The sequence below is a fragment of the Microcaecilia unicolor genome, chromosome 6 (assembly GCF_901765095.1).
Source record: "Microcaecilia unicolor chromosome 6, aMicUni1.1, whole genome shotgun sequence".
Classification (NCBI taxonomy): Eukaryota; Metazoa; Chordata; class Amphibia; order Gymnophiona; family Siphonopidae; genus Microcaecilia; species Microcaecilia unicolor.
Window position 1 is genome coordinate 281813558 of NC_044036.1, and position 26510 is coordinate 281840067.

The following is a 26510-nucleotide window of genomic DNA, read 5'->3' on the forward strand; positions in this document are numbered from 1 at the left end:
ACAGTCAACGGCGCCGAGGGCGCAAGCACCCCCGGCGCCGGCACAGTCTGGCGCATCAGCCCTTCCAGAATCCCCGGAAGGATGGCTCGGAGGCACTCGTCCAGGCCCGCTGTCGGGAAAGGCGAGGGGGCCGGTAGAGGCATCGGTGCCGGAAGCTGTTCGGGTCCAGGAGACTGCACCGAAGTGCTGGCACCCTGACGTGGCGGTACCTCTATTACAGAGAGGGACCTCTCCTCTTGACGCTGCAGCTTCCTCGGCGTCGACTCATCTCCAGCGCCGGGAGCCAGATGCATCGTGGGCGACCGATGACTGTGTTTCTTCACCTTTTTGCGGTGCCCGTCATCGGCGCTTGGTGGAATTGAGGAGGAGGTCGATCCCCCTCGGCCTCGAGGGACCGGGTCAGACAGGGTTCGGTCCCGAGGGCCCTGGGTAGAGGGAGTGACCGGGGCCGATTGCCCACGCGGCCTCTCACCCCTGCCTTCACCGGGGGACCGGCGGGCCGACGGGACCTGTGCTCCTGGGGTCGATGCCATCGGTGCCGATTTCGTGGACATCGATACCGGTACCGAAGAACTGGCCGTCGATACTGATGCCGTTGAAGTCGACGTCGAGGGGCCGACGCAAGTTCCAAAAAGACGGTCCCGAAGAACTTGCCTCGCTACCTGTGTCCGTTTCCGGAGACCGAGACACAAAGTACATGTCTTGGTATCGTGCTCCGGCCCGAGGCACTGGAGGCACCAAGCGTGTCGGTCTGCGAGATATGCCGGCCGCACCGACCACACTTTTTAAATCCACTCGGGACCTTCGAGGACATCGACGGAAAAATTGCGTCAGCGAAGTCAAAGTCGTCGATGGTGGCGGTAAAATTCACACCTCGAAAATAAATCGACTGCGCGGCTACAAGGCCGCAACGCGACGCCCCCGCTAAGAGACAAGGGAAAAAACAAAGTTCAGCGGTTTTTTTTTTTTTTTAACTAAATAGAAAAAAACGGAGAACCACAAGAAAAAAAAGAGAAAATTTGCGGCGAAAGCGCGATCCAGTTTCCAGGGCTGACAGAGAGAGAGACGAACACGGCTCTCTCCAGCGCGGAAAAGAAAAGACTGAGCGGGAACGGTCACGCACGGGCGGGAAGACGGCCGCGCAAGCGCGGTGGGCGTGCCCTGCGTGCGGGACCGCCCGCGAAGTTTTGTTCCGGTTGGTGGGGGCTGCCGTGGACGTCAACCCAGTCGTGAGAACAAGCAGCCTGCTTGTCCTCGGAGAATAATGCAACACACAAACAGTAAATCCATAAAAAAACATAAAGGCACGAATCAAATACATAAAACAAATGAAATATCCAAAATAAATCTTACAAAGAATAATGCCATATAGTTACTGTATATATAAAGACTGTTTTTCTCTCTTATTTATTGTAGAATCCTGAGGCAGGCCTTACGACTGAAACACGGTTCATATTGAGTCATTTATACCTTATCAATAAAACTCTGCACCGCACCATTGAATTTGGGCCTTTGTCATCTTTGCTGCTTGTGTGTTGCTTTTGCTTTGTGCAAAGGTTGCTTGCTTCCCTTTTTGTTTCTTGACCAGCAATACTAGACATCTTTCTCCCCCTATCCTAATTCTGCTCACTTCTGGCTCCTAACTTTAGGAGCTCAGGCTTAGACACTTCAGAGGGCCTTGAAACAGACCCCTAAATATTTTGTGTCCTATAAACCTTCCTCAAAGCCCACTGAGCTCCTAAAGCTTTAACAGCTTTTTTGCTGCAGGTCAGGCTTTCAGTGCAGGGCTTACCCAAATAAGCAGCACAAAGACTGGTGAGCTGATGAGATTCAAACTCTGAAGCTGGTCTTTGATCTTGTCCGCTGGAGAGGAGAAAAAGGGCACAAAACAGAATCAGTATTCCCTGAAGACTAAAGTACAGTTATTCTGCTCTATGCTTGCATTTCCCCCCAAATCTTTCTTTTAATCTAATGTCACCTTGAGTCCTGCTGACTGCAGAGGTCTGCACTACCTGAACTGAAGAAGGAGCAACTGCAGTGGAAAGGGTACCTTGTGTTTGATGCCCCAGTGACCTTGCACGGTTCAGAGTGTAGGGTAATATCACATTGCCCACCCAAGGGGTCACTGCCATCAGAAGCTTCCTGTTAATCGTTTTCTTCCGTGAGATACTCTTCTTCCTCCGACACTGTCTCTCCAAGGCATGACATTGCCTAGTAGGTTCCTTGCCCACCTGCACATCCAGAGCCATCCTTGAAGATTTGGAAACCTGAGACATGTTTGGCTGTTCCTCCTGGGTGGGAAAACAAAGGAAAAAGGGACAGTTGTAGTAAAAGTGAAAACTCAGCATGTGGCAATGCCTCATTTCCAGGTTTCTCCAAGTGTCAGTTTACTGTTCATTTTGGGACCCGGTGCTAAATGCAGCATTCAGACATGGTCAGAGGAAAGCGTTGTCTCCCTCAGGAATAACTCAAGTAAATTAGGGTGAGACTGCAGGAACAACTGATGGCTGCTTATAAAGAAGCTTCTGTGGTCTTCCAATCTGAACATCCTGCTCTCTTTCTGAGTGAAGTTGTATTACAGTATCCATTTGCTAGAATAACATCTATTTCCCAGGAAGGTGGAGCTCAAATGATAAGTCGATCGATAAAAATATAGCAAAAGCGGGGCCTAGGTTCAACCCATTCTTCATGGCAACTCTATACCTAGATGGCATAAAGAGCCAGGAACCTGTCAAGGACTTGCCATATTTAGGGGGTGCAACAAATGATGATTTGGACTTTGCCACAGTGTAGAGAGACTGATTTGAGAGGTAAAATTGTACACTTGCACCGAGGATGAGAGGAGTGTAACGTTCACCTGCCTGGGGAGCAAAAATTCTTTATCCAGGCTCTGGGCCCAGGATACCATCTATTACCTCCAATAACTTCCCTCTTTAAACATTTTATTTATGCATTTGATACTGGGGGTTAATTCTAGCAATTAGTGGGGGTCTTGTACTAAAGATTTGCTTGAGTTATCTGCAGCAGGGCCCATTTTATTCCTATGGGCCCTGCTGCAGATAACTCGAGCTAATCTTTAATAAAAGACCCCCAGTGTGTTTTATAACATTAGCCCCACACTGCATAATAGGACATGCATGTTCAAATTGCAGAAAGTGCTTATTTTATAAAGGCCAGCTACACACATATATATTATATCCAATACCCAATTATAATTAATACAAAAAAAATGTTGGGACCTTCAGAGACAAGCTCTTATATCCCAAACTTAGGATTCCTCAAAGAGAAGAAGCACCGTTCATCTTCATTAAGTCACTGTGACTTTTCAGATTCAATAGTATTCACAAATTAATGTCTTTTCTTAAAGTTCAATAGTCCAAAGTCTAAAGAATAAATATTTCACATCCAGGCCAACTTTTTCCTATTACTTATCTTGAGAGGTTTCATTCAAGAAGTAAGAGAGCGGTAAATCAAAATTCAGGGAGACATTCATGGATGAACATCGAAGCAGAAAGTATTTGGATCAGGGGCTGTAGATATAGTTATTTTATACATCTTGGACAAATCTAATGATTCCACTTGTATCTTCAGGAGACTTTTCTGTGAAACAGCAGTATGTAAAACATGGATTAACTAGTAAAAAAGCCCCGTTTCTGATGCAAATGAAACGGGGGGCTAGCAAGGTTTTCTTCACAGTGTGCATGTGGGAGTGTGTGTCCCTGCTCTCTGCCCTGTCTCCCTCCTCCCCCTTCCAGTCCAGTCCTTCAGTGTTAAGTTTCCTGCTGTTCTGTGTTTGTGTTACAGAGAGAGTGAGGGCATCTCTCTCCCCTCCCCCTCCGAGTCCTTCACTGTTACAGAGAGAAGGATTTCGTGCTGTGCTGTTTTCCTTCACTCATGGCAAACCGGATATCTATGGCGCTTCACACTTCCGGCTGGAGGCTTCATAGAACGTTAGTCTTGCCTTTTATATATATAGATGTCAAAAATGTGTTGAGAGTTTCACTTATTCAATTTGTGCACATACAGGGGAGGTACACTGATGCTGAAGAGCACAACGTGAGCAGCTGACTATTGTCAGCTTTAATCATTGAGGTTGCTCTAGACTTTTGATTTGGGTCTATAAGTGTGTGCTTCCCTATCACACAAATAATTTAATATAACATATTGTAGTCAAGTTGATTCCTCTCACTTGCCAGCAAGGGTGGCCTTATAAATTTTTCTAAAATTCTAATCAGCATGAACATATACATGTAGACTTGGGGTGTACTTTGCGGGTAAGCATGTACAGGGACAGAATTCACAAGTATGCACATAAATGATAAAACATGCTAATTTCTGTGTATACTTGTATAACCTAGGCATGGACATTTATACCTGCTTGAGAGACCAGGGGTTGAGTTTTAAGCAGGTGTAAATGTCTGATCCTACAATATAAGCACGATTTTGTCACTTACCCTAGTACTTTATGAAGATATAGGTGCCTACATAACAACATAAGAGTGGCCATACTGGGTCAGATCAATGGTCCATCTAGCTCAGTATCCTGTTTTCCAAACAGTGGCCAAGCCACGTCACAAGTACCTGGCAGAAACCCAAATCATGGCAGAACTTCACACTACAAATCCCAGGGCAAGCAGTTGCTTCCCATGTCTGTCTCAATAGCAGACTATGGACTTTTCCTCCATGAATTTGTCCAAACCTTTTTTAAACCCAGATACGCCTGAGTGTGTTTATAAAATAGCACCTAAGTAGATGCCTGCCTGCCTGCCCGCCCTAAGCTACAGAAAAACAGCCGATGATGGCCAGGGCCAGGTTTAAACTACTTACATTTGTGTTTAAAATTATATATGGTGATGCACCACTATATCTATATGATCTCGTGCAGCTACTGCATGGTACTTCGACTACTAATATATGACAACTCGTGATCATATGCTATTAAATTTTCCAGCAATCCATTTAATAAGATTTAAGAAGATGTTTAACCATTCCCTTCATTATCTGGTTGCTTCCTTGTGGAACTCTATCTTTAGAAATGCGTACGCTCAGGAATTATCAGTTATTTCATAAAGTTCTTAAAACAACTGTATTTCATGAATATCTAAGTATAATTTGTCATATTTGTAACCTGTTTTATAATTATGATTTTGTTGACTAATTTATGATACAATATGATTCCTCAGGTTATGTCTTCAGAATTTCTTCTTCTGAATTGTGATCTGCAATGAACTACATATTGGTATTTGTGGAAAATAAGCCCTGTGTAACATAACATAACAAAACAAAAAGTTATTCTGACAGGACATCCACTACACATTTCTATTTCATTTAGCTTCTCTCAGGCTCAGTGGCTGGCATGTTTCAGACATTTTCAGAACAGTGACACAACTGAAAATTAACACTGGAATACAGTACTCTCTGTTTGAATGGATGAAAAATAGCTTAGGTAGAAAATTTCAAATTTCACAAAGCAGATGTGGCCGAAAACCTTCACTCCTGCTGCTTCAACCCACACCCCCTAAACCCATTATTCAACGCTGCCCCGTTGGCCTTGTGCCTCATGCTTCATTCAGAACAAAAGGTAATGAGGAATTTCAGTTTGGTTGAACACATAAGTGTTGCCATACTGGGACAGACTGAAGGTCCATCTCCAGCATCCTGCAACAGTGTGTGAAGAAATATTTTCTTCGATTTGTTTTAAGTTTACTACTTTGTAGCTTCATTGCGTGCCCCCTAATACTAACATATTTGGAAAGAGTAAACAAGCGATTCATGTCTACCCAACACAACATTCAAAATGGCTGCCTACAAAAACCTCACTTCTGCAGAAGATGGGACTGAAGGTGCAGGAATTACATGACACTTACAAATTTCTTCTTCTGGAAGCGAGTATTCCTTCTTAATATCTTTTTCACATCATCCAGCGTAACCTGTAATGTCTTCATCCCACTCCTGGATACCTATGGTAAACAATCATAAAAATGTTAATAGTGCAAGGAATTTAAACCCACCACATCTGCCTTAACTGTGCAGAATCTCTCACTATAAAAGTGTGACAACTCCTTTCTCTCTTTGCTTAACAACACTACAGATGAACATTACAACCTTGAGGCTGCAATTATGGAAAGAGCGTTCCTTGAATATTCTTTTAACATGGTGCCACAGTACTACTGCAAGTTAAATTTCCAATTGTTCAAATTCACATTAAAATAGATGAAAAACTCCATTAACCCCCCCCCCCAAAAAAAAAAAAACAGATGCCATCTTGCAGAGTTACAATCTATTACAGAAAGTGTACATTTGTAGCAGTATCTAAGCAACAGTCTTTCCCCACTTATGGTTGTAATACAGGAGGGTAGAACTACTGGAGGGCTCATAATCTAAGGGGTCCTTTTACAAAGCTTAGCATGAGTTAGCACACATTAGCGTGTGCTAAGTGTCACATAATTATAAAGTAGGAAGTGCAGCATTTAGCGCACACTAATGTCTGTTAACACATGCTAAACTTTAGTAAAAGAGCCCCTAAAGTAAGTAAGAACACAGTTTTTTTGGCTGAATCACTGTTTAGGTAACGAAGATTGACTGAGCCTTATCCTGGCTCTCCTTTTCTCTTCCTTGGTTTCATTTCTAAAGTGCCCAGTGATACGTCTTAAGCCAGACCCACACCGAGAGAGAAGAACACAGTTAACTAAACAGTGATTCAACCAAAAAAATCCACATCTACTTAAGAAAAAGGTAATTGTGGTGCAAAATATATATAAAAATACTTTAAAAATCTAATCTTTGAATTAGGTTAGTTTAATAAAGAATACATATATACATTTTCAATTGTTTATTTGGATACTTGTTTATGATTTATATATTTTTTTCATTTTTTCGATTTATGTTTTTATTTTTTATAATCTTCAGCAATAATATTTTTCTCATTTTCTTTTTTGTATTTTTTTTTACATCTTTCCCTTTTAATTTTCTATTATTTATTCCATATTCTTTAGATATTCAAGTGGAGATTATATGTTCATACAGATATTCATTAGGTATGTGTCAAATTTACTTCAAATACAAATGCAGCATATATTTCACTAGCCGTTGAGCCCGTAAAAACGGGCTGATATTGGGGGTTTTCTTTCCCCCCCCCCCCCCGCGAGGTCGCCACCGCTCCCCCCCTCGGAGTTGCCGCCGCCGCCACCCCTCCACCCGGCCCAGGCCCTCTCTTCGCTTCTGAACTTACACATCCATTTGCCGAACGCAGCAAGGCACATCAGCTGAGCTGCCGTGGGCCCTTCCTTCTCTGCCTGTGGCCCCGCCCTCCTGTGACGTAACGTCAGCGAGGGCGGGACACAGGCAGAGAAGGAAGGGGCAGCTCAGCTAATGTGTGTTGCTGCATTCGGCGAATGGATGTGTAAGTTCAGAAGGGAAGAGAGGGCCCGGGCCGGGTGGAGGGGTGGCGGCGGTGCCTCTGAGTGGGGGGGGGGGGGGGGGGGGGGGGGGGGGGGGTTGCAACCGCGGCGGCGCAGTTTCTCTCTCTGTCCCGCCCCCCCGTCATCACGTATTGACATGGGGCGGGACAGAGAGGGAAGTCTGTACTGCGCATTTGCGAGTGAGTCGGTTACTCGCCGTTTATATGTTTGATTGGCATTTTAATTTATTTTTATATGTACAATATATAATGAAATTATTGACTATTCATTAATATGTACTTTATTCGTATTCTGTTTATTAATAACACACATATATTGTCTATCTTTGAACGGTATGTTACTGATATATATTTAAATTTATATTTATCATTTAATTTGTATACTTATAAAATTTTGTAATATCATTTTGATATTTTCATTCATTTGTTATGTATTAGATTGTATTATCATGGTGTTCTATGATTATCAGCCGAGTATGAAATTATGGTAATGGAATATAATTATTATTTTGTTTTTACTTGTTTATATTTGTTCTAATTGTTATATATCTGCTTGTTTTGTAGCCCCTGATGCAGCCCAGTTGGGTGAAACACGGCCTGTGTCGGGCTTGCTAATTTTTTATTGATCTATATTTATTAAATATTGTTTTCCACGTACGTATCTGCTTCGTCTGTTTAGCAAATGCATAGTCATTTTTTTTAATGTGAGGCCAAATTCTGGCTGTCTAGCAAACTGTGCAGACAAAATCAAACCCCCAAAAAAATAAATAGAGAGAGTATGAGTCCATTTGAGTAGAATTAACTAAGGGACCTGTTTTACTAAAGTGTGGTAACACTTTGCATTTACTGAATCTTATGTACAAAACCTAAGAGGCAGTAACTTCAAAACCAGTGTGGTAAATGCACGAGGTGTGGCCAGCATCTACCCTGCATTTACTGCACTAAAGGGTTCTATCTGCAGAGGAATGTAACACAGTCTCCAGCACAGACCAAAACTTCAGCACCCATGCTAGCAACCCCTACCCCTCCTGAGCAAGATTAATTCTCAAAGGCCATATTCCAACCATCTCCCCAGGGTTGCCAAGAGAGGGGGAGGGCAAGATTCCCCTGAGCCAGGCCTCAAGATCTGTCTCTCTCCTACTCCTGATTGAACTCAGGTGATCACATCCCGATAGGAGCAGGAGAGAGAAAACTCTGGCACCAGGCCCCCCTCAGAGGGTGGGAAGGATCAGACACAGGGTTTTGGGGCCTCTGATTTGGCTGGCGGGAGTTCCCCAAGCCCCGCCAACAGAAGCCTTCCTCCAGATCTGTTCTCCACCGCATTGCCTGCCCTGCGGCTGCTTTTCCCCTCACATCGCGCATGCTAGCCAAGTATGTGCAGTTGCGGCATGGGGCAGGGAGGTGGGGCAAAATGTGCCTCCCCCACCACCAATTTTTATAGTCTGGCTACACGGCGGTCCAGGGCCCCGGGCCCAGCTCAGTCTCTCCCCACTTACCTAGCGAGTATCCCTGGTCATCTGGTGAATGAGGCAGGAGCAACAGGAAATAAAATGCACCTTAAAAAGTGCTCTTGGTACATAACACGGGTATAAAGCTTTTTCTTGGCTGAAGGCATTCAAGTGTCTGCTATCATGGTCAAATTCTGCCCCAAGAAAAGCTCATTGACTAAATGTCTTATAAGAATGGGTCACTTCAGAAGTAGACACAGAACATGTACTATAGTACAGGTATTCTTTCTCACCTCTGAAGCAAGCTTACTAGGACCACTTTCTGTTCTTCCTTGCACAGATGGAAGGTCCGGTCCAAAGGAACCTTTTGAAATGGTGCGTTTTATTGGTGCTTTCTGGAGCTCTGCTGAGGTGGCTTTGGTGGGGACCCATAAGTCCATACTGGGCACAATAAACCTGGCTTTTCTGAGTTTCTTGTAGGTTTCAATTTCTTCATCGGAGCTAGTCTCTTCGTTGTTGCTGCTGCTGTTGCTAGTGGTGCTAGTGGCATCTGAGGAGCTAGAGCTCGGTTTCTTCCGGCGTCTACGCTTTTGCTGTCCTTTTATCAACCGAGACTTCTTCTGTAAAAGGAAAATAAACCTTCACATACAGCTGTGCTTTTTCCCTACGGGCACTGCAGTCTAGTGCTCCTAATGCATAAAAGCAGCGGCCCCTCTCCACCTCACCTGTGGCTCTATCTCCACTTCAATAATGTGTATAATATGCAGGGCTTTTTTTGAGGGGGTACTGAGTACCAGCACCTTTTCTACTGCCTGCTAAAATTGACCCATGGTCCCCAAGTTTTAATGAAAGAGCTCAGGCTCTACACACCAATTCTGCCTTGTCATAGATTCTGTGACTGGTTGCAGGGGGCCTGGCTATTGTGGGGTGGGTCCCTCAGTGATCACCCCACCCCTGAAGGGTGATCTAGCATTTGAGTACTGGCACCTTTTTTGCTAGAAAAAATGCACTGATAATATGCACATGTTAATGGAAGTCAGGGAACAAGTTCACAGCACAGTGCTGGGGGAAGAGGTTAAGGAATCAGCTCTCATTTTCTCCCTATCAACTGTCAGACATGTAAAGCTAAAAACAACAGGATGGTTCCAGGTGCTTGGCCTCACTACTCAGATTTTACACCTTTAGCAAATACATAAACACATACACACACAATGAAATACTATCTCTCCCCTGAAACTATCCCATTACTATTTCCGTGGCAGAAAGTGAGAGCGTGCCTGTGTCTTAAATTGCTGCTGCCTGTGTTGTACCCATTTTGTGCATGGCAGTGTGTGAATGTTTGCCTAAGAAAAGTTCCCACTGCTGATGCCCATACTTTGAAACTAAAAATCAAAGCTGAATAAAAGAACACAAAAATCAGATTGAGGGGACTGAAAATCCAGTCATTGTGCTGGTGAAAAGATGGAATACCTGATAACCAATCATGAATTTCCATTTGCTGAGGCACTGTGAATCTGTCCTGCCTGGTAATTCTGATGCTATTTTGGCCCAGTGACCTAAGAGATAACAAACAGAACACCAGTCTTATTACACATGATAAAAACATATTGGAGTCAATATTCAGCCTGTGGTGGTTGGTCACAGTGCGCAGATTCCAGATACCAGTGCTGAATATCTGGTATATTAGAAGCCGCAGAAGTTATCTGGGTCTGGCCGAGATTCAGCGCCGATATCCAGATAGCTAGTGAGGTAAGTTAGGATTATCAGTGGTGCCCAGATAACTCCTGGCTCCCCCTTAGTTCCGCCCCAGCATTAAGCAGAGAGTGTAACAGTGGTTAGTGCTCAATCGTGCCACTCTCAGGTTTAAGTGCCACTGAGTATCAGTGCCAGACCCAGTCAGCGTGATTTAACTAGGTAGGAGCCCTCCTACCTGGTTACATCACACTGAACATCGACCCCTTTTTTGAACCTCTCTAGCATTTGTTTCTGTTCCCAACAGAGACATTTCCTCACAGCTGTGTTAGCAGTAAATTTCAGAGACTGAGATTATACTTCATGTACTCCTGGCTTAGGAGTGAGGTCTGCTATTGTCATGGTATAAACAAACTAACCTATTTGGAGATGCTGCCCCGTGAGGTACTATAAACTAGACTCTCAGGGAGAGATATTCAAGACGATTTTAGCTGGCTGCTGACCAGTTAAATCGCTTGGTTGGGGCTAGCTGCTAATATTCAATGGCGCTTAATTTGCTGAATATTGCAGTTAGTGCCGAACACAAAACTGGCTATCTTGGGGACATTCCGGAGGGCGGGGTCAGCACTTGGCCGCTTAAGTTTCAAATTTAGCACTTAAGCAGCCAGTGTTAGTGCATAAATGGAACCACATAAACGTCGGTCCTATTTTTATGCGGCAACCCATGGCCACTTAAGTGATGAATATCGACTTAAGCAGCTATGTGTTAGCCATCTTAAAAATAACCGGATACTCAAAGCTGAAGCCTGCACAGGTCCCAGCTTTGAATATCTGGGAATAACTTTATCGGTGGTGAGCAAAGTGCTTACCATTGATAGCTGACTATTGACCCCTCAGATACTCTTTTTTTCCTGGGACATGATGGAAAAAAAGTCTTGAAAATCTCCAAATACCTGCACTTGTATTTCAGGTTAGCGTGAACTATAGCCTGTTTACAGAGAACAAGAAACAAGTGACCACTTGGAGCGGTTTCACTGACAGCAGCCAACATGAGGTAGCACCGACAGAGCAGCCAGCCACCAGGACACATCCTATATAATAATTTGCACCTCCGATGTTCTACGTCTGGATGCCACCATCCATAACCACTCATTTCCCCACCCTCGCGTCAAAACGTAATGGTGTCAGAGGGCGGAACAGTGAGAGGGAAGGGAAGCCAGCGCCAGCCAGCCAGAGAACGATCAGGTACAAATCGAGGGGAGGAGAGAATTGCAGGAGAATCACCCCCCCCCCCCAAGTTCCAGGCCCCCCCTCTCCTCAGAGTTCCAGGCCCCCCTCCCTCCCTCTCCTCCGAGTGCTAGCCCGACCTGCACTGGCCACTCTGTTCTCCTAGTCCTTTGCCTGCTCCTTTCCTTCCTGCATGCCGCCCAGAATTTAAAAGTTCTTACCTCAGGGTCCGGCGGCAGCAGTGAAAGGCGAGCAGGCTCGGCACTTCAGCCTGCCTTCCCTTCTCTCTCCCTTGCGGAAACAGGAAATGTGGGCAGGACCAGAGGCAGAGCTGAGAGAGAAGGGAAGGCAGGCTGAAGTGCCGAGCCTGCTTGCCTTTCACTGCTGCCACCGGACCCAGACGTAAGAACTTTTAAAATCTGGGCGGCGCGCAGGAAGGCGAGGGGCAGGCAGAGGGCTGGGAGAAGAGGGCAGGCAGCACAGGTCGGGCTGCCACTTGGAGGAAAGGGAGAGAGAGAGGCGGGGGGCCTGGAACTCGGAGTCCGTACGCCGCACACGTTCAGCGCCGTGTCAAACTCAGAATGGCCGCGAGGCAGGAACTCGTGCCACAACTGGCTGTTGATGTCCAGACTCCTGAGCCACTCAAACTCCATTATAACCACCAGGGTGGCGGGAAGCGGGTGAGTGCGGAACTTGCACCACAACTCGCCTCCTAACGGGTTCCCTTAAAAACATAATCGCCATTACATGATAACCTTGCTAGCGCTCGTTTCATTTGTGTGAGAAACGGGCCTTTTTTACTAGTTTGCTTATAGTATATCAGTTCAGGGCTACCAACTCAGTGCATAATAATATCAAAAAGAAGCACACATCAGTAGACAGGAGGGGAGGCCAAAGAGGAATCTGTAACCTGGAACTGATGCACTGTGAAAAAACAGCCCCAGTGAAAGAGATGCACATGCAAACAACTGTATAATAACAAGCAACAGAAGAGGTTACAAATCTCTCTAGCAGGGAAGACATGCTCTGAACGTGGGCTGCAGTTAAAATCTTACCCACGCCGTATTTTTCTAACAACTCGATGAACTTTGCTTCCTCCTCTGGACTCCATTTACCTTTCTTCAGCCCTTGGCTTATACCTTTCAGATACCTGCCAGAGAAGGGGGGAAGAGATGCGTATGCAGTATATTTACAGTGTCTATATCATTGTGGTCATCAGACAGCTTACAAAATGTTACACCAAGCTTTCCCACCGGTGCTTGCTTCATTAGAGCTTTAAATAGATTTAAAGTGATTTTCTTTTTCTACCAAAACCACTGAAATTGTCAGCTGGAGTAAGCAGTGGGACACTTAACTGATTCTCCTATGCCTTCAGCTTTGATCAGCCTTGAGGATTAACATTATCAATAGAAATCAAACAAAATAAAACATGGAAAAGAAAATAAGATGGGAAAATTAGGTTCTTACCTTGGTAATTTTCTTTCCTTTAGTCATAGCAGATGAAGCCATTACGTATGGGTTGTGTCCATCAACCAGCAGGGGGAGAAAGAGAGCACTCAACTTTTCACAGTGCCTCATGGCCAGCTAGCTCCACTGCCTCTTCAGTATTTGAAGCTTCCAATGCAGTATGGCAAACCGCAATGGGAATAACAAACTTTCCTCACAGCGAACGATGGCCCCTTAACAAGGGCATGAACTCAAAAGGAGGGAATGAACACATCCTTCTGGAGGGAATAAACTCGTCCTCCTTATTGTATAACTGGAGGGGATACACGCAACCTCCTGGAAGGAATAAACTCATCCTCCAAAACAGAAACTGGAGGGAATGGACTCATCCTCCTATAAGTGAACATGAATCCTGAAGACTGTTTTCCAACTTTCTCCCAAGGAAGGAATTTCAGGAAAACAAGAACAAAACCTGAAACAGATTCACAGCATACAGACAATCATACAGGGAGGGCTCATGGCTTCATCTGCTATGACTAAAGGAAAGAAAATTACTAAGGTAAGAACCTAATTTTCCCTTCCTTGTCATCAAGCAGATGAAGCCATTACGTATGGGATGTAACAAAGCAATCCCTATATAGGGTGGGAACAGGTCACACCACGCGCTAGCACTTGTGCTCCAAAACGCGCATCCCTCCTAGCAGCCACATCCAGCCTGTAATGTCGGGCAAAAGAGAGCTTAGAAGCCCATGTTGCTGCACTGCATATCTCTTGACGAGAGAGTGCTCCAGTTTCAGCCCAAGAGGAAGAAATCGCTCTGGTAGAATGCGCCTTAAAGGCTACAGGCGGAGACCGGCCGGCAAGCAGATAAGCTGAAAAGATAGTTTCTTTGAGCCAGCGGGCAACAGTGGCTTTAGACGCTGGAGACCCTCTGCGAGGACCTGAGAGCAAAACAAACAGATGATCATAGATCCTGAAAGAGATAGTAACTCGCAGATACTGCAGCAGAGTCCTGCACACATCCAACAGGTGCAACTGCCCAAAGGATTCTGGAAACTCTTCCTTATCAAAGGAGGGCAAGAAAATAGGCTGGTTTAGATGAAACGCTGAAACCACCTTAGGCATGAAGGAAGGCACTGTACGAACCGTGACCCCGGACTCTGAGAATTGCAGAAATGGGTCTCTACAGGACAGCACCTGGAGCTCTGACACCCGTCTCGCTGAAGTAATGGCCACAAGAAAAACGGCCTTTAGTGTCAAATCTTTCTCCGATGCTCGCCGAAGCGGCTCAAAAGGAAAAGCCTGCAGGGCCTTCAAAACTAGCCCCAGGATCCAAGCTGGACAAGGTGCTCGCACGGGAGGCCGGAGCACCCCACTAAGAAACCGTGCCACATCTGGATGAGCAGCTAAAGACACGCCTTCAACCTTACCATGAAGGGAGGCCAACGCTGCCACTTGCACCCGCAGGGAATTATAGGCCAAGCCTTTTTGTACACCATCCTGCAAAAAGTCCAGAATCGGCGAGACAGGAGCCTGCATGGGTGTGATCGCTTTTGAAGCACACCAAGACTCAAACTGGCGCCAAATCCTGGCATAAGCCACGGAAGTGGAACGCTTGCGGGCCTGCAGGAGAGTGGAAATGACTTGTGTTTGAATAGCCTTTGTCCCTCAATTGCGCCCTCTCAATCGCCATGCCATAAGACCAAAGCAGCAGGCATCCTCCATGGCTACCGGGCCCTGTGACAACAGGTTCAGTACCAGAGGTAAAGGGGAGCCTCCACTAGCATCTGTCGGAGGTCCGCATACCAAGGCCTCCTGGGCCAATCCGGGACGATGAGGACCACTTCTCCTGGGTGCAGCCGAATCCACAGGAGCACACGCCCTATCAAGGGCCACGGAGGGAACACATATAGTAGGCCCAGAGGCCAGGGCTGAGTCAAGGCATCCAACCCTGCCGAGCGAGGATCTCTCCGTCTGCTGAAGAAGCACGGGACTTTGGCATTTGAACTTGTCACCATAAGATCCATCACGGGCTTGCCCCATTTGGCACATATCTGCAGGAATACTTCGTCTGCTAGTTCCCATTCTGCTGGATCGATCTGATGCCTGCTTAGATAATCGGCTTGCATGTTGCTCTGACCTGCAATGTGAGCTGCCGACAGAAACTGAAGATGCAGCTCAGCCCAGTGGCAAATCTGTTCGGCCTGCGCGGCCAGTGCTCTGCACTGAGTGCCGCCTTGTCGATTTATATAGGCCACTGCTGTTGTGCTGTCCGACATCACTCTGACAGTCAATCCTTCCAGGGTCACTTGAAAGGCCAGAAGCGCCTGACACACCGCTTTCAACTCCAGGTGGTTGATGGACCACTCCGACTCCTCGGGTGTCCATAGACCCTGGGCATGCTTCCCCTTGCAATGTGCGCCCCAGCCCTTCAGGCTGGCATCTGTCACTACTAGACACCAATCGGGGAGCGCCAGCGGCATTCCTTGCCGCAGCATGCTGTCTGAGAGCCACCACTCCATTCTGAGGCGGGCTGCAGGGAGCCAAGAAAGTCTGCATTGATAATCCTGAGAAACTGGAGAGCATCTTTGAAGTAGGGAATACTGTAGAGGTCTCAGGTGCGCTCTCGCTCAGGGCACCACTTCCAATGTGGCTGTCATCGATCCCAGCAGCTGGACAATGTCCCAAGCTCGCGAGTGGGGCATCCTCAGGAGCAGACGGACCTGATTCTGAAGCTTGCACCGCCTTAGCTCGGGTAGGTATACATAGCCCGAGTCTGTGTCGAACCTGGCCCCCAAATATTCTAGAGACTGCGAGGGGGTCAGGTGACTTTTGGCCATATTGACGACCCAGCCTAGAGATTGAAGTACTGAGACCATTCTGGCTGTAGCTTGATAGCTCTCTGTTACAGTCTGCTCTGATGAGCCAGTTGTCTAGGTACGGGTGAACCCTGATACCTTCTTGCCTGAGCAAAGCAGCTACTACCACCATTACCTTTGAAAAGGTTTGGGGAGCTGTGGCGAGGCCAAGAGGCAAGGCCCGGAACTGGAAATGTTTTCCCAACACCGCAAACTTCAGAAACTTCTGGTGCGGGGGCCAAATTGGTATGTGCAAATAAGCTTCTTTCAGGTCTAGAGACGTGAGAAACTCTCCTGGCTGTACCACAGCAATGACGGAGCACAGGGTTTCCATGTGGAAATGCCGCACTCTCAGGGACTTGTTTAATTCTTTTAAGTCCAGAATAGGGCGAAAAGACCCACCTTTTCGCAGCACCACAAAGTAGATGGCGTATTGGCCATAGCCGTGTTCGGCGGGAGGTACCGGGGACACGGCCCCTAACTGAATCAGACCTTGCAAAGTCTCCTCTACCACCGCCCGTTTGGCGGCAGATCCGCATCGGGACTCCACAAACACGTGTCTTACTGGGGCGTTGAATTCTATTCTGTAGCCATCTCTGATCAGGTATAGAACCCACTGATCTGAGGAAATATTGGCCCACTCCTCGGCAAAGAGGGAAAGATGTCCTCCGATGACAGGAAGTGAGGAGGGGGCCGGCGCACCATCATTGAGAGGGTCGCCCCTGAACTCCAGGTCTAGAGCCGGTGGCTTCGGAATGCTTGTCCGCGCGAAAGGAGTTCCTCTGCTGAAAACGGGCATGAGAAGTGAACCTAGCAGAATGCCCCGGGCGGTACCTTCTAGCTTCACGGAAGCGAGGTCTAAAAGAGGAGTGGACCGCCTGGCCCTTGGAGGAAGGCCTCGGCCTATCTTCGGGCAAGCGCTGGGGTTTAGGATCTCCCAGGCCTTTAACAATTTTTTCCAACTCCTCACCAAATAGGAGAAGGCCTTGAAAGGGCAACTTCACCAACCTTTGCTTAGAAGCCATGTCCGCTGCCCAATGTCGTAGCCAAATAAGACGGCGAGCCACCACTGCTACTGCCATTTGTTTAGCCGAAGCTCTGACAATATCATAAAGGGCATCAGCCAAAAAGGACAAGGCCGACTCCAGCCGCGGAGCCACATCCGAGAAGGGCTCTGCTCCATCTCCGGGCTGTTCCACTGCCTGTTGCAACCACGCCAGGCAGGCTCTAGCAGCATAACAACTGCATGCAGACGCCCGAACAGTAAGACCTGCAATTTCAAAGGACCGTTTAAGTGCTGCTTCCAGCCTATGGTCTTGTATATCCTTCAGGGCAACTCCTCCTTCCACAGGGAGGGTAGTTCTCTTTGTCACCGCAGTGACTAGGGCATCTACTTTAGGCACTGTAAAGCGAGCCAAATGCTCCTCACGCAGAGGGTATAATTGCCCCATAGCCCTGGAAACTTTCAAAGGTCCCTCGGGGTCAGCCCACTGAGCAGAAATAAGCTCTTGGATGGAGTCATGCAAAGGAAAGGCTCGAGCAGGCTTTTTGGTACTAGCCATCCTAGGATTCATAGAGGAGGCCGTGCCACTGTCAGGCTCTTCAATAGAAAGGACCTGTAGGGCATCTGAAATAAGCGCTGGCAGCTCATCACGGTGGAAAATCCTCACCGCAGAGGGATCATCCAGATCCTGTGGTAATTCTGCACCTGACTCTGGCTCCTCAGACCACAAAGGCCTGCCAGAACTCTCCGAATCCTCACAGCCCGACCACGGGGGGGAGGGGGGGGCACAATAGAAGGGGCCTTAGACGACCCTTGAGGGAGAGCTCTTTTCAGCATGCATGCTTTATGCAATAACAACACAAAATCAGGGGAGAAAAACTCGCCCTGGGCACCCAGATCCCGTTCGGGGCTAGCCGCTCCTTGAATAGCCTCAATTCGAGGTCCCCTCCCGAGCTCAGGGCTCTCCGTCTCTACGGAGGCCGCGCCATGCGGAGAATTCAAAATGGCGTCCGCTGCCAGCTCTGAGCGGGCAGAATTATCGCTCGCCATACTCGGGCCGGCTCTTACACCTGTACAGCACGATTTACAGAGCCCCGCTGCTGATTTGCGCTTGCCACACCAGGAACAGCGCTTTACATTCTCTGCAGCCATCGCCGAAAACGGTGGGAAAATTCAAAATGTCGGTTTCGCGCCCTGTCAGACTGTCAAAGTAATGCTTGGATGTTTCACTTATATATACTGCTACCACATTTGCTTATTTCCGATCTGACGAAGAAGGGCAACCTTCGAAAGCTAATCAAGAAATTTATTAAGTTATGTCCAATAAAAAAGGTATCATCTTATTTTCTTTTCCATGTTTTATTTTGTTTGATTTCTATTGATAACCTTAAGAGTGGACTAACACAGCTACCACACCTCTCTACCTAAGATGGAGGATTAACATGAAATTCCTTTGTTAAAAAATAGCACAAAAGCATCAACTTGGTTTAGTTTAGATTATTCGGCATTTTGCTATACTGTTTCTATAGAATCACTAACGCAGTTTACAAATCAAAAAAGGGTTTACACATTAAAGGGTAAAGAGAAGAGAAACAGGACAAAAGAACATTCGAGGGCGCTTCTTTTCAGGGCGCACACACTTTCTTCACATGTTAATACGATTTGCACCGGGATTTGTTCCTGGGACTTCCGATCCCTATTATGGTAGCTGCAACCAACTAGGTCTCTGTGAGCTTGGGCAAGTGTGGGAGGACGGGGAACTCTTAGCTTTTGGGGAAGTACAAGAGGAATAAGGGGTCCTTTCCTCTAATACATTTCAATATCACCAGCTGCGAGATTTTATTCTTAGGCGAGCAAAGGGGGAGTTAAGTTTAACGGAAACACAATTAGAGCAGGCGAAGGCCAGTGGGGGGGGGGGGGGGGGGGGGGGGGAATATCTAGAATCTACAAGGCACTTCTCCAACAGACTAAACCTGTTACTTATTACTTACAGAAGTGGGAAAAGGCATTAGGGGTTTCCTATGAATACACAGCGTGGGAAAGGGTATTCAAATCCTTGCTTAAAATGTCAGTGTCTACTGCCCTTGTAGAGAACGGATACAAGATACTCTACTGTTGGTACTATACTCCCCAGAGACTGGTTAAAATGTTCAAAGTGGGATCAGCCCTATGTTGGCGCCACTGCGGGGGGGAGGGGGATATGTATCATATTTGGTGGCCTTGTCCTTCTGCACAAGAATTTTGGACTAAAGTTTTGAAATTTGTGTTTAGCTTGACTAAGATCACCTATCCCAAGAAAATCGAACACTGTCTTCTGCATGTTAAACCGCAGGGTGGGAACTTGAACACTCACCAGTTAGTTACGCAAGTGTTTGTGGCCAGTAAATTAGTATTGGTGGCAGCATGGAAACAGCAGTCTTTACCTGGCCTTTCTGTGATATTACATAAACTGGATTACATCCATTTGATGTCTAAGCTTACAGCTTTGCGTACGGATAGTATATTATCCTATCATCGCATTTGGGATCCATACGTTTTGTGGTCATCTCACCCTGACTCTTCTCTGCTTAATTCATTGATGCTGATGGGTTGGGGGGGGGGGGGAGTTTTGGGTTTGTTATGATAAAAGGAATGTCAATTAGCAGACGAACTCCGAGGGAGCCATGGTCCCAGGCAAGAAAGCACGTTGGAGGTCAGAATTAAGGAGCTCCGTCGACGCCGCAAACACCCCTCCCCCCTTCTGTCGTTTCAGGACCCCCCTCCCACTCCACCCCTCTCTGGCCCTCCCCTTCGTAACAGCTGGCTGCTTAAAAGCATTTACCTCCTGCACGCAGGGACACCGCTTCCGTCTGCCTTTTCTTTCGATTCTGTTTCAGCTGTTCCTGTGGTCCCTCCCTCCTTGAGGGAGGGACCACAGAAACAGCTGAAACACAAGCGAAAGAAAAAGCTGTCGAAAGCGGCGTCCCTGCATGCAGGAGGTAAAAACTTTTAAGCAGACAGCTCTTACGAAGGGAGGCCAGACAGGTGGGGAGTGGAGGGGGGGGGGTCAAAAACGACACGGGGGGGGGGGGGGTCCTTAAACTACAAAGGGGGGTCCTGAAACAACACGGGGGGGGGGGGGGGGGGGGGGATTACTGGAAATCCCCTTGAAGGGGGGGGGGGGGTCCTGGAACTCGGGGGGAAGAAGTGGGAGGGGGTTCTGGAACTCGGACAGGGGTGGAAGAAGAGGGGGAGGGAGGTTCTGCAAACTCTCGGTCTCATACACTCGGTCTCACAAAGAGTCTGTGTATTGCACACACTCTCACACTCGCTGTCTCTCACACACACACTCTCTCTCACACACACTGTATCTGTGTGAAACACACACTCTCTCTCACACACACTGTATCTGTGTGAAACACACTCTCTCTCTCACACACACTGTATCTGTGTGAAACACTCTCTCTCTCTCACACACACTGTATCTGTGTGAAACACTCTCTCTGTGTCTCACATACGCACTCGCACACACTGTCAGTCATTCTCACACGCACACTCTCTCTCACAGACACACTCGCACCCAGTCTCACTCTCTCTCTGTCACACACCCACACACTCGCACAGTCAGTCACTCTCTCACACACACTCTCTAAAACATACACACTCCGAGGAAAACCTTGCTAGCGCCCGTTTCATTTGTGTCAGAAATGGGCCTTTTTTTACTAGTATTTCAATAAAATTAAAAATAAACTGGGGAAAAAAAAAAGAACCAAAAAGGACAACTGACATAAACATATAGCAAACAAGTACCAAACTGAGATAAATCACAACTAGTAAAACAAAAATGGTTCATCAAGCTCAGCATCCTGCCTCTGAGAGCAGCCAGTCTGGGTCCCTGGCAGGTCCTTGTAGGGAAAGTCCATTCCATAGGTACACTTTGCATGCTCCCAACTGTGGCCACTGTCGTCTTTTCTTCAAGCAAAACACAGGAGTAGAAATGACCACTGCAATGAGTCGGATGAGATAAAATCAGTCTTTATTGTGTGACAAAATAGTATTTACTTGAAGACAGTATAACAAGCTCCACTAAAAACATGGACCCAATACGGTATCCGTGTTTTGGCGTAAGCCTTCCTCAGTAGTCCAATTCTGAGAACCAATGGGACCCAAGATGCTGAATAAAGCCTGGTGTCACACTATAGGCTGGTGTAGATACTGGCAAAAATGCATCATGCTACATATGCAGAAACAAATTGTCACATAATAAAGACTGATTTTATCTCATCCAACTCATCGCAGTGGTCAATCTCACTCCTGTGTTTTGCTTGTACTGCTTGTGAGATTGACTGCTTCTTCTTCTGTTGGATGTCACAGTCTTCTTCAAGCAAGACAAAACAGGACTTCCTGTTGGCTGAATGGCAGAGGTGTGGAGATCTAAGAATGCTACTAGTATGCTTACCAGAAACAGAGGAGTACAAAAGCCTCAACTTCTGTGGACGCAGACTAGCAAATCACATTACGCTAGAAGTAAATGTTTGTTGGATATTCATGCATGAGATACCTATGCCACTGCACTCAGAGGGTATGTTTCACACAAGGATTCGTGCCTTTATAAAGCTATTTATTTATCTAAAGAGACCTCATCAATGAGGAGGAACAAGGCTCCCAAGAGTTATTTTCTAAAATATACCATTGCTTTGAATGTGTAACTTGTCATTCTCAACAAGCCTTAGATTGTGCCGCATGGTAACACTTTATAAAGTCAGGAGAACTCAATCCTCCCGTCAACTGAGGCTACTTTAAAAACACCGAAAGGCACCCTGGGTGGCCACTTCAGCCAAATAAAGCTAAATACCTTGGATTTATTTATTTTTTTTATTTGGATTTTGCTTACACCTTTTTCAGTAGTAGCTCAAGGTGAGTTACATTCAAGTACACTAGTTACTTCCCTGTCCCTGGAGGGATCACAATCTAATTCTTATACTGGAGGCAATGGAGGGTTAAGAGACTTGCGCAAGATCACAACAAGAAGCAATAGAATTTGAACCGGGCACACCTGGATGTCAAGTCTAGTGCTCTAATTATTAGGCTACAAAGGTGAAATTAGGCCTTACCTGCTAATTTTCTTTCCTCTAGACCCTCCAGACCGGTCAAGACGCTTGGGTTATGCATGCCTACCAGCAGAGGGAGACTGAGAAAACTAACTTCAAACTGAGTACATATAACCTGTGCTAGCCCTCTATCTCCAGTATACAGTTAGCAAAGCAGAGAAACACATCCCTGTAACAGTAACTCCGAAACTAATAAAACCCCTGTACCTGGAAAACTAATAGGTAAACACCAACAGTGTGCTTAAACAGATGAAACGCTCAGGCGTCCCACTCTGCAGAACATTAGAGTCAAAGAAAATGTCTCCGACCATACTGAATATCAAATGAACAGACATAGCAGAACACGGCTCAAAATACTTCTGATAACTGACCCGGCTGAAAATTACTTTTGCTGAATTACTTCTGATACGAACCAGGGTGGGCTCTTGACCAGTCTGGAGGGTCTAGAGGAAAGAAAATTAGCAGGTAAGGCCTAATTTCACCTTCCTCAGCAACCCTCCAGACCGGTCAAGACGCTTGGGAAGTACCAAAGCAGTAGACACATTAAGGGTGGGACCCACGAAAAGCAGAAGACAACACAGCCGCTCCAAACCGAGCATCCTCTTTTGCCTGCACATCAATTCTATAATGCTTTACAAAAGAATGAATGGACGACCACACCGCCGCCTTACAAATGTCCTGAGGGGGAATAAAACTACTTTCCGCCCAAGAGGCGGCTACCCCCCGAGTAGAGTGTGCCTTCAGTACCGAGGGAACTGCCCGACGTTTCAACAAATACGCGAGGCAATAGTCTCCTTTAACCATCTAGCCAAAGTGGCCTTGGAAGCCGCTTCCCCCTTTCTGGGACCTCCATACAAAATGAACAAACGATCCGACGCTCGGAAGTCCTGCGTTCTGCTCAAATACGACCGCAAAATGCGTCGAACATCTAACTTAGCCAAACGGCGTTGAGAGAGATCACCCGACCTATCCCCCAACACTGGTAACGAAATCACCTGATTAACATGAAAGGAGGATACCACCTTAGGAACAACGAAGGAACTGTCCGCAAAGTCACTTTCTCCTTAGCCAAGGAGAGAAAAGGCTCTCTACAAGACAAAGCCTGTAGCTCCGAAATTCTACGCGCCGAAGCAATGGCCACCAGAAACACTGTCTTTAACGTAAGATCTTTACACGAGATGGACGCCAACGGTTCAAACGGAGGACCTACCAGAGCCTCCAACACCAAATTCAAATCCCAAGGCGGAACCGTCGGCCGACGAGGTGGACGAAGCAACTTGACAGCTTTCAAGAACCGCCCCACGTCCGGCGAAGCCGCCAAGGAAATCCCCTGAATCTTTCACGGAAACAAGACAACGCTGAAACCTGCACTTTCAGGGAAGAGAGCGAGAGCCCCCTGTCCAGACCGTCCTGCAGGAACTCCAAAACTTCCGCGATGGAAACCCGTAGAGGAACATACTGCCGCTCTTGACACCAGTTCTCAAAAATGCGCCACACCCGCACATAAGCCAAAGAAGTAGACCTCTTACGAGAACGCAGCATGGTATCAATTACCCTGGCTGAAAAACCTTTCTTCCTTAATCTGAGCCTCTCAAGAGCCAGGCCGTAAGCGAGAATGGAGCAAGGGTCGGCCATCTCGATCGGCCCCTGAACCAATCTCACCCTGGAGCCCAACGGAATGGGATCCTGCACCAATAACCGAACCAGGTCTCCGTACCACGGACGTCGAGGCCAATTGGGCGCAATCAGAAACACACTAGACCTGCATGGTGGCCCGATCCGCTGCACCACGCGGCCCACCAGCGGCCATGGCGGAAATACATAAAGCAACTGCTGAGTCGGCCACGGGAAGCACTAACGCGTCGATGCCCTCGGCCCGAGGATCTCTTCGACGACTGAAGAAGCGAGGGGCCTGAGCGTTGTCGGCCGATGCCATGAGATCCAGCACCGGCCGCCCCCATGCCAACACCAGTCGATTGAACACTGAGGGATGGAGGGACCACTCTCCGGGGTCTAACGTGTGTCTGCTTAGGAAATCCGCGCTCACGTTGTCCACCCCTGCCACGTGGCCCGCCGAGATGCTCTGCAGATGAGCTTCTGCCCACAACATTAACTCCGCCGCCTCCACAGCTAACGCTTGGCTCTTCGTTCCCCCCTGCCGATTTACATAAGCGACGGCCGTGGCATTGTCGGAAAGAACCCTGACTGCCTTGCCTTCTATCAGGCTGTGAAAGGACCGAAGAGCCAACCGAATTGCTCGAGTCTCCAGGCGATTGATGGACCACGATGCTTCCTCCACCGTCCAAAGTCCTTGAGCTACCTGCCCCAGGCAATGCGCTCCCCAGCCCGAGAGACTCGCATCCGTGGTCAGAACCGTCCAAGTGGGAGAGTCCAGCGGCATTCCTTTCACCAGATTCGGAGAGTGTAGCCACCAGCGAAGGCTGCGAAGGGCAACCCCGACAGAGGGAACCTCTCCTCCAGGTCCTGAGACTGAGGGGACCAACGAGACAACAAGGCTCTCTGTAACTCTCTCATATGGGCCCTGGCCCAGGAACCACCTCTATTGTTGCTGCCATCAGACCCAACACCTGAAGATACGCCCGAGCCGAAGGCGCTCTCTGTGCTCGGAGCCGCCTGATCTGTCCCTGCAGCTTGGAGATGCGAGGAGCTGTCAAAAACACCCGGCCCTTCTTCGTGTCGAAGCGAACTCCCAGATACTCCAGAGACTGGGAAGGCACCAGGTGACACTTTGCCAGATTGACCACCCAACCGAGCGACTGCAAGAAGGTCACCACACGGCCGGTGGCCTCCTCGCTCTCTGACCTTGATTTGGCCCGAATCAACCAGTCGTCCAGATATGGATGCACCAAAATGCCCTGCAAGCGCAGCGCCGCCGCCACCACAACCATCACCTTGGAGAAGGTGCGAGGCGCAGTCGCCAGGCCGAAAGGTAGTGCACAAAACTGAAAATGCCTCCCTAAGACCACAAAGCGAAGAAAACGCTGGTGCGCCTCTAGGATGGGAATGTGTAAGTAAGCCTCTGTCAGGTCCAGAGACGTCAGAAACTCTCCTTCTTGCACCGCTACAATCACTGAGCGCAAAGTCTCCATCCGAAAGGAGGGAACCTTTAGGGCCGCATTGACCTTTTTGAGGTCTAAAATGGGCCGGAAGGCACCTTCTTCCTTCTTGGGCACCACGAAATAAATGGAGTAACAGCCCGTACCTCTTTCTAACCTGGGGACCGGTACCACCGCCCCCAAACCGATGAGACGCGACAGAGTGTCCCTTATTGCTCTCGCCTTGCCTCTTGAATGACAGGGAGACACGAGAAAGAAGTCGGAGGAGGGGACTGTCGAATTCTAGGGCGTACCCGTCTCGCACTATCTGCAGTACCCACTGGTCTGACGTGATATGGACCCACCTCTGGTAAAACAAGCGTAAGCGAGCCCCCACGCGAACCAGAGGCTGGGTCCCCAAACCATCATTGAGACACACGGGACGTACCGGACGCTCCCGAAGAGGAGCCTCGCCCCCCGCGACGGCCACCTCGAAAGGACTGGGTTCTCTGGAAAAACCGACCCCTAGTCCCCCCAGAAGACCTACCGGGTCGATACCGCCGAGCCTCCTGAAAACGCCCCCGTCCTGCTGCCCCCTTAGACACCTTGGGACGAAGCTCAGGAAGCCGAGGCGCCTTAGCATCACCAAGACCCTTCACCAATTTATCCAATTCCTCCCCGAAAAGCAAAGAGCCTCTAAAGGGGAGGGAACAAAGTTAGTCTTGGAAGCGGCATCAGCCACCCAGCCCCGCAACCACAGGGCCCGCCGAGCCGCCACGGCAAAAGTCATGTTCTTAGCCGATGCCCTCAACAAATCGTACAGTGCATCCGCCAAGAACGACGACCCCATCTCCAACTTGGCCAGATCTTGAACCAGAGAAGCCCTATCAGCCTGCGGGCCATCCAGGAGCCTCTCCGCCCAACGAAAACAAGCCCGCGCCACCAGACCTCCACAAACAGACGCTTGCAGCGCCAAGGCAGACAGATCAAACTCCGCTTTAGGAAGGTCTCCAATTTCCTATCTGAGGGTCCCGCAACGCGGCCCCCCCATCCACTGGAATAGCAGTAGCCTTAGTCACTGCCGTAACCACGGCATCCACCGTCGGAGGCCTGAGAGACTCTCTGTCCTCCTGAGGAAGGGGATAGAGCTTGGCCATAGCCCGAGCTACCTTACACTGAGCCTCCGGCGACTGCCACTCCTGCGAGATCATCTCTCTCAAGTCCGCATTCATAGGAAAGGAGCGAGAGACCCGCCTGATCCCCTTAACCA

At 48.0% G+C, this 26510-nt stretch overlaps 1 protein-coding gene across 1 annotated transcript in view; it reads right to left on the reverse strand.

Annotated features, from left to right (window-relative positions):
* Positions 1-26510, reverse strand: part of SNAPC4 (small nuclear RNA activating complex polypeptide 4) — a 91005-nt gene that overhangs the window by 38729 nt on the left and 25766 nt on the right. Inside the window, exons 10-15 of the mRNA XM_030206830.1 lie at positions 12843-12937; positions 10339-10424; positions 9162-9488; positions 5868-5960; positions 2051-2291; positions 1793-1863 (exon numbers count right to left, since the gene is read on the reverse strand). Of these exons, the coding sequence (XP_030062690.1) occupies positions 1793-1863; positions 2051-2291; positions 5868-5960; positions 9162-9488; positions 10339-10424; positions 12843-12937 (913 nt within the window). The remainder of the gene's footprint in view (positions 1-1792; positions 1864-2050; positions 2292-5867; positions 5961-9161; positions 9489-10338; positions 10425-12842; positions 12938-26510) is intronic.